This window comes from Octodon degus, unplaced genomic scaffold (genome assembly GCF_000260255.1).
Source record: "Octodon degus isolate 3935 unplaced genomic scaffold, OctDeg1.0 scaffold00254, whole genome shotgun sequence".
NCBI classification, from domain to species: Eukaryota; Metazoa; Chordata; class Mammalia; order Rodentia; family Octodontidae; genus Octodon; species Octodon degus.
In genome coordinates, this window is record NW_004524830.1 from 2,097,956 (window position 1) to 2,106,916 (window position 8,961).

The 8,961-nt window shown below is 46.1% G+C and overlaps 1 protein-coding gene across 6 annotated transcripts in view; it reads right to left on the reverse strand.

The window, feature by feature from the left end:
- Nucleotides 1-8,961, reverse strand: part of Chchd6 (coiled-coil-helix-coiled-coil-helix domain containing 6) — a 264,538-nt gene that overhangs the window by 222,883 nt on the left and 32,694 nt on the right. For all 6 annotated transcript variants that reach the window (XM_023706380.1, XM_023706377.1, XM_023706379.1 and 3 more), the window contains exons 3-4: nucleotides 5,614-5,683; nucleotides 3,575-3,719 (exon numbers count right to left, since the gene is read on the reverse strand). In XM_023706380.1, coding sequence (XP_023562148.1) covers nucleotides 3,575-3,719; nucleotides 5,614-5,683 — 215 coding nt within the window. The remainder of the gene's footprint in view (nucleotides 1-3,574; nucleotides 3,720-5,613; nucleotides 5,684-8,961) is intronic.

Consider the following 8,961-nt stretch of genomic DNA (forward strand, 5'->3'; position numbering starts at 1 on the left):
AGGCAAGGTGGTAAATCTTTTTCGCCTCCAAACTAAAGCCTCTGCCAGGCTTTTATTATTCTATCCATTGGATAAAGCTCTACCTGTAAGAAGACTCAAGTCAACAAACCACTTTATTCTTATTTCTATGCAGAGTGTTTGATTTGGACTCAAGACCTTCTCTGCCAATTCAGAGGGAAACACAGCTCCCAAGGGCTCCAGTGATACCCACAGCTTTCATCCAGAGCAGAACAGGGGTCTGCAAGGGATAGGAAATGGGTAAATACACACAGAAAAGTTCATACAGCTGTGCTAGATGGGAAATGTTAACAACTGTCATCAGAAGTAGGTTATAAAAATTATTACCTTTCCATGTCATTAGTTTTATTAACTTTTTCCAATAAGGAACTGAATCATTCACTTATGTAGAAGAGGATTAAAAAATCAATATTATAAAAGTCAGAAGCAAAGAGAGAAGGCAGGAAACCACATTAAATGTCAAATAGCACTCAATCCAGTCAAAAGCAGATCTTCCGGGTGTGGCTTAGGGACACTGAGTCCAAGGAGGCTCATCCTGCCAGCATGCACATCTTGCTGCCTCAGAGCTGCCCTACCCCCAGGGTGGGACCAACACTTCCAACTACCAGGCCCTCAGTGCCTAGCCCAGCAGGCAGCCAACTCATTGCCGCCTTCAATCCTTGCATGTGGAAGACTTGGATGAGAAAATACTTTGTTCAGGTTCTTCTCTTCATCTTTCTCCTCTTATTTAAGTCTTCCAAAGTACAGTTTTGGAATTATCTCCACTACAGCACTTGCCAACCATACTACCCCAATCCAAAGGGAACTGCTTCCCTTAGAAGTGATGGCAACAGCATCCAACCAGCATTTCAGCTGGCTGCCTGGAGTCGCTGTCAACTTACATGACAGCACCTGGCTTCCATTCTACTCTTGCCTACCCCTGCCATAAATCATCCACTACATCACTTTCTGCAGGACATGCTTCTGCCGTGGCTCCAAACAACAACCAACACTGGCAAAGTAGAGTGGATAGTCAGTGATCAGCAGGTGACACAACCCTCAGAAAGACAGGCAGCTCAGATAGAATCCATAGGCAGCCTGGGGTACATGACAGTGTCAGCATGCAGGACTGACAGAGACTTGAGCTGCAGTGAAGAACTCCAGCCCCAGTCTCCCAACCTCCTCTGGACTCACTTACAACCCCAAGTCCCTAAGGCAGGAGTTTCCCTGACTGAGTGTGGGACCTGTTAGCCACATCCATTTTCCACACAGGAAGCTGGTACTGTGATACAGTCCCACCAAGGCTACACTCCACAGGAAACAGCAATGCTCCCCAAAACAACTAAGAACATGAATTGAATGCAGAAATGGATGCAGAACAGTCAAAAATAGATTGATCACAAAAGTTAAGTATTTCAAAACTGAAGGAAGTAATTTGCTTTATTGTTCCTAGCAACTCTGGTTTAGAGAAGGGCACTATCCACCTTGCAATCAGGGGAAATCAAGTGTGGATATACTTTAGTCTAAAGTCACCCTTCACTTTAAAAACCCAAAAAATAAAAATCTCCACACCAGTGCCAAGGATCATCTAAGTTTCTCCCTATTTTACCAGCAAGAGAGAAGTTCTGCCCCCAAGGACAGTCCAGGCAATCAGCCCAACCTTTTTCTTTGCAGATGGAAAAAAGGGAAGGTGTGAGTCTCCTTCCCTTAATTAACACTCTCCAGGTGAGAAAAGAATCAGCACACCTGTAGGCTGTGGTTTTTCCATCTCTCAATGATTGTCCTGGATGACTTTTCCTGCTCTGTCTAAAATGATTAACCATTCCTCTCCAGGAAAACGGTCCCCTGCATATGGATGGGTCAGGCTGCCTGCCTCAGAGACAAACTATAAAAACCTCTAGTGCCAAGTCGTCCTGGCTCCAGCTTCTCATTACTTCCACTGACTCCTGCAGGATCCACAGGGTTCCAAAAGTACAAGTTAGAGGTGTCACTCCCATCCTTACAACCTTTAAGAACCTTTTCCAAGTCAATCAGTGTGGGCTATTTTTGTGAGCTAACTCCTCAAGGCATCGGATGCCTACAATCTGGCTTCAAACTCTGCTGTTCTCCCCGTGTCCTGTCCCATTACAGACCAGCTGCCTCCTTGAGCTGTGAAGGGTATGGCTAACGTCTAACACCATGGACCACCAGCACCTAACATAAACCCCCTTATCCATTTAAAATGTATGTAACCAATTTGGCTATTTAAAAGTTCTTAGCTTAAATGTATCTTCCTCGCTATAGTAAAAAATTCCTAAGGGTCAAGAGCTTAGTTGTACTTCCTAGAGGCTCAGTTAAGCCAGTATGTCTTACATACACACTGCATTGTGAACATCTGTGTAATCACCAAATTAGGAACCAGCGGTCTGCACCCTGTCCTCTCCCTGAAGTGGTTAGCTCATGGGGCTTCTCCTCCATTCTATAGGCACTGAGCTGCACACCCATGTAAGGCACAGCTGCTCCAGTCCCAAAGCCCATGTCCTGAGATGCAGCCAACAGCCATTCCCTCCACCACTCTGTCAGTCCTAATTCCATCTGACTGTTGCCCTCAAAGTGCCACTAGACAGGGCCCTGGATGCTGCAAGTGGAGCCCTCCCTACTCACTGTGCCAAGGACTTCTCAACCATGAACACCTCATGAAGTTCTCCCAGGGGTTCTGGTTAAGGGCTCCCTGCAAGCAAAGACACGTGGGCTGATACAGCATTTCCTCTTAGGGGATATCTTGTTTGTTTGTTTGTTTGTTTTTTTGTTTTGGTGGAACCAGGGACTGAACTCAGGCCCTTATGCTTGCCAGGGAAGCACTTATTCCACTGAGCCATCTGCCTGGCCCCGTAGCATTTCCTTTTCTACACCTGCTGCGGTCCTGCTGGCATGAGACTGTGAGGTCCCCACAGCCACCACTGAACTGCAGGGACAGTTAGCCTGAGTAGAGATGACACACTGGGCATAGCAGAGAAGGCGGGCCCCTGGTCCTTGCAGATGCTGATGTCAGCACCAGGACTGTATCTGGACATCTTATGTTAGGAATAACGGCCCTTCAGCGGAAAGAATCCTGAGTAATGGCCTCCAGTCAATGGCATGTATTAATCACAGCAGCAGTAATAGCACACTTTCATAATTTGCCAGGCACATTCTAAATCCTGGAAATATATTTTCTCTGATCCCCCAGGCAATGCTGTGTGAGAACATCATGATCCTCAAGCCAGATTCCAACAATGTGCCTGAGCTAGTTTGCACCCAGGTGGCCTGACTCTAAAAGTGATGAACTCCATGCTTTACACTGAGTGTTCCAGCCCCTGGCCCTCCCTCTTCACATCCTCCTGGCACACACAGTACCGTATCCTGGCACCTGTGAAGTTTCAGAGATGAATGAGACTCAGATGATGTGGCCAGTACAGTAGCAAAGTGAATCAGTGACAGAACCAGGCTGGGAGGAAGAGCTGAGCTCCTGGTCGTAAGTTGCCCTTTCCTCAGAGGTGAAGCTGAGGAATCTGACAGGCTGCCGACAGAGCCAGCAGGCAGGAAGATGTGCACTCACCAGCCAGGCTGACTGCTGCTTCTCCTGGTCAGCACTACCCTCCACCACAGGTGGGGCCGCTGTCAAGTGTCTGGCAGCTGCCTCTCTTTCCCGCTTCACCACCTGGAACAGTTCATCCTGGACTGTGGCCTGCTCCTGTCTGAACCTAGGCCGGAAGAGAGGGGAGAGGCAGATGCAGAAGGCACAACTGGCAGAACATGGGCAGGGAAAGCTGTAATCCTGCTCACTTCAGCAGGCCCAGCAGGGCTGGATACACAGGCTGATGGGACTGTGCAGCTGCCCAGGAAAGGAAGGCCCATCATCTCAGCCCTCAGAACCCTGACATCAGGACAGCTCCCCAAGACAGGAGAGGGTGACTTGACACAGGGCACCGTACGAGAGCAGGCTTCCAGGTGAGGAATCAAGCAACCATGTGCCCAGTGCAAGCCTCAGAGCCAGGCTAATTCCTAAGTGAACCCCTCCTTCAAAGCAAGGGTGCTGGATAGGGAGCCCCAACTTCCCCTTGGCACCACTTGAAGAGAGTGAGAGGCTTCAGTAGTCCTTTGCTTTGAACACTTAACTTGTATGCTCCTATCCTTTGACCTATTCTGGGCATTCTGCCTAGGAAAATAATCCTACAGAGAGAAAACTGTTAGTACTAAGACGCTCTTAGGCACTATTTACCTAAAAGCTATGTACTTTAAAAACACAAGAAACCTAAATGTGCAACCATCAAGGTCCAGCTAAATGAAATATCACATAATCACACCATGGTATATGCACTACCAATGGAGAATATACTCTTGACTTACCTATCTGTTGAATCTAAAATGAGAACAAGTAAACAATACATTTGGCAATAAAATATTTATAAAGCAGTTGTAACTAATGGAAAATATAATCTAAGTGAAAATAGCAAGATGTAAAATCATGTATGGCTTTAAAAAATAATCAAGAACTGGGAGAAAGAAGGCATGTGAAAGAGACTCTCCAAAATATTAACAGTGGTTGTACTGAGACAATGAGCCTACAGGGATTTCTTTCATTTTCTATATTTTCAGAATCTTTCATTAGCATATATTACTTTAACATTTTTAAATTGTTTAACAGTATCCAAAAAGAGATGTGGGTGGAAAGTGCAGGTTACTCTCAGAGGGGCCCCTTAGGAGTAGGGAGGGTAAATTCTGAAGAGTGTGGGTCTTAATCCAGCATGAGTGATTCATTGGGGGGGAGGGCAAAGCCTGACTGTGGCACACACTGAGCCATAAGCTACCTGTTTGGGTCCTCCAACTGCACACAGACCAGCTTCCCCTGGGCTGCTGAGGAAGCCAGCTGGTGACAACGGCAGTCAGCAGTCACTGAGCACTCTGCTTGCCAGGCACCGTGCTTTTGCACAGCAACACCCACTTAGAGAAGCACTCTTCCTACCCCTCTTAGACACAGTGACTTTCCCAGATGACTAATGGGTCACAGCATCACAATGTTGGTACACACATACAGAATCAGGATGTTGATTAAGGCATCTGACTTAACCGTTTTTCTACAAGTTTTCAGGGACAGGAAGCAGGTCTTATTTCTGAAGTGTGGCTGGCTCTCAGGATCCCTGCCTGGCTGACAGAAAGTCACCAACATCCTGGAGCCAGTCCATTAGTTAGAACTATGAGGGCTCTACATTCTTCATCTGTCTAAAAACATGCTTGCAGGGGCATGCGTGTGTGTGTGTGTGTGTGTGTGTGTGTGTGTGTGGTGCATATGTGCACCCACATACACACAGAGAAGACAGCCACTTGCTGTTTAGTCCAAGCTTTTTAAAATGGACTTTAGAAACCTACTTGTAATAATATGCTTCCCTGGGCCCCTGCTGGAATTCCATCTTTAAACTAGGGCCAGTGTCACCTATACCACAGGGTTGGTTGCTCCTTACCACAGGGCTGTCCCTCAACACAAATGAGATAAAACACATGACTCAAAACCTCCAGAGCCCCAGCAGGGAGCACACCAGTGAGGAGGAACATGGCTTCAGGCAGAGCACAGCACCGGTGGTGGGAGCACGGGCTCACCTCTTAAGGTCTTCCTTCACTCCTGAGGGCTGCCGGCCACCAATGGTCTCAGACCTCTGCAGTTTGGGTTCTGCAAAAGAAACAAAAAACCGAATCCTTTCAGAAGACAAGCTGGTCACTCAGAAAGAGGCTCAGGAACACACTGCCACCTAGGAAGGTACCCCTTCAGAACAGTGTGCCCCACACACAGATAGATATGTCCCCACAGAAAAGCATGCCCCACAGGTAGACTAAAGAGCCCCAGCAGACAGAAGAGGGACCAGTCCTTGACTCGAGCAGCCTGCTGACCTATGGCTCCTCTTGTGCCCCACTGGACACGCTCCCTCTGCACCAGGTGCTAACAGCATAGGGCTTACAGCCACTTTATTCAGTGTTCCAAATCCATCTCCACTCATTCAATCATGATTTGGAATCTGGGTCACATCCTAAACACAAGCCAGACATGGCTGGCAGAAGCCAGTGCTCTGCTCCACGAGAACAGCCTGCTAGGTCTAGATTTTGGCATAGGGACAGAAGAGGACAGAAGGCTTTGTGCTACTCTTAGTACCTGCTATAGTTTGAGCTTTAATTGTTACTGAGAGTACTAAGAGATGGAGCTGTGGGAGGTAATTAGGATGCAATGGGTCAGTCACTAGGCTGGGGCCCACAACAGCATCCATGGATTTTTAAGAAGAGGAAGAGAGATGTGAGCTTGCATGCTTGCTCTGCCTCATCATGTGATATTCTGTGCTACCAGAGTCCTCACAAGCTAGGAAACCCTCAACAAGGGTAGCTCTTTGATCAGAATGTCTCCCAGCCTCAAGAACTGTAAGAAACGTCTCTTCATGAACTAGCCAGCCTGAGGCATTCAGTTATAGTAACAGAAAACAAACTAATCCAATATCTGATTTCTGCTCCCACATGTGGCAACATCCCATATTAAATCTAATCATACTATTACCTGCATCACATCTAGTATCTGTAGATTGTTGCAGGAAGTCTACCTCCTTCAGTCATCATGTCTATAGGGCCTACAGGGTCTCACTATGTAGATCAGACTCGTAGTGATTCTCCTGTTTTCAGCTTCCCAAGAGCTGGGATTACAGGTGCATGCCACCATGCCCAGTCTTGAACGCCATCTCAGTGTGCCCAAGACAGAACAGGCACAACATGCTGGGGATCAAACCCCAGCCACTGCACTCTGCCTAAGCAGGCACTTTAGTCCACTGAGCTATCTGGCCAGCCCTGAATTTGGCAATTTCTAAGCAAATCCACTTTACCCTCTCCACTACCTGGTGTCCTGACTGTATTAGGCTCCCTTCCTCTCCAGCCACTACGCTTCCAAATATTCTGTCAGCTAAAGCTCAGGACATCTCTGTGGCCTTCTATGATGTCCTCCACTCCTGATTTCTGTTTCAGGAGCTACCAGAAGTGCACAGGTGAGACAGAAGCAGCTGGCTCTGGGAGGGAGGACAGAGCCTTTGCTCTTCCACCCCCGCTGCCAAGGTGCCCTTCCTGGAGGCCCTTCCAAGACAGGCCAGCCTATGACACACGCTGGCTCATAAGAGGACAGCTGGGCACAGCTCCCCGCAACCTGGGGAAGACACACCGCACAGGTTGTGCAGAAACACGCCCGACTCTCTACAGAGACTGAAAAGTAAACAGACCATTACTAGAAGACCACTATCCTATTTTGACATTAATGCTCCTCATTCTCATTTCCAACAGCTTCATTGAGGTACAATACATGGTATTTATTTTTGCTTTTTATATAGTTTTCCTATTTTACAACTAGCAAAATAATAAACCTACCCCCACTGTTAACAATGTGGCACTAATCTATACTCCTTCCTTGTCTCTAGGATTCAGTCAGCTTCCCTGTTTCCCTGGCAACTACTGGGTTAATATATGTAACTTCAATGATTAGTAAAGTCAAAAGTCTCATCAACAACAGACCACTTGCACCATTTTCTATTGTGTTTTCTTAAAGATCTCTTCATACATTAAGATTACCAGTACTTTGTTAAATGTATTTTTACTCATTTATCATCCATTCCTCGGATTATTTTTTTAAATCATCTCTAATTTCAGATAGTCAATTTTCTAGTTTTGTTCTTTAATTTAAGGTTTCTCCATTTGATGTGATGCTTAGAAAATCCATTTTATTTTTATGGTTTCAATTCTTACACTTATATCTTTTATTTCCTCCAGCATTTATTTAGGGGTATGGTGTGAGATGAGGATTTAATTTTAACTTCTTTTTCTAACCTTGTTCCATCACTAAAATAAATGCAAAAACTGATTTTAAGAGTTAAAGATGTCTTAAAATGAGTCCACTTCAAGACTGTCTATTTGTCTTAAAGCTTCAGGATTCAAAAACTCAAAACTCACACTAATTACTTCAACTACAAAATATTTTATTATAACTAAAACAAAACAACAAAAACCACTATTATTTTCTTCTTAAAATGCTGGGATCCAGCCAAATAGCTCAGTGGATTAAAGCACCTGAAAGCAGGCTCAGGGACCAGAGGTTCGATCCCCAGGCCTGCCAAGTCAGCCCACCCCCGGGGGCACTCTAAGACAGGAATTGAGACTGGGTCTGGTGGCGCATGCCTGTAATCCCAGCTCTTGGGAGGCTGTAAACAGGCAGATCATTATGAGTCCAATCTAGTACTGAGACCCTGAACATCCTGTAGACCCTTTCCTAAAATACAAAAAAAAGCTGAAGCCAAAATGGAAGCACAGCGTGTGAGTGAGACAGCCCAGAGCCCGCCAGGGGCCTGCCAGGCCTGGTGTGTGAATGAGACTACCCTGGGCCTGCTGGGTCCTCATTCAACCCACAGCCCAGGCTCTGTGTGTGAGACCGCCTGGGGCCCGCCAGATCCTCATTCGACCAGAACCAAGGCCAGGCATGGGACCCTGCAGCAGAACTCCCTGCAGAGAGGCTAGAGGCAAGACCCACCCAGCTGATCCAAGAGCAGAACATTTTTCTTTTTTTTTTTGGGGGGGGGACAAATATCAATGAGACAGTTTCAAAACTGTTTAATAGGATAGTTTCAATAATTAATACATTGTACATTGTTATCTTTTTAGTAGTCATCCATAGTACAAGATGCAGACAGGATATCCTGTCCAAAGACTATTAGTACACATCTTTCTTCTCACTGAATTAAGAGAAAGTAGCTGCATATCTATCCTAACTATTCTGCATACACAGATATGAAACAGTCCTTTCTTTGTATCCCCTTTTTTTGTTTAGTCCTGTGAAAAATGGGTATTCCATTGGCATCTAAATACCATAGGTGCGTGAATTCAGCAAAACAATCCAACACAGTCCAGCAGTCCACAATAGTAGTGGGTTATCCA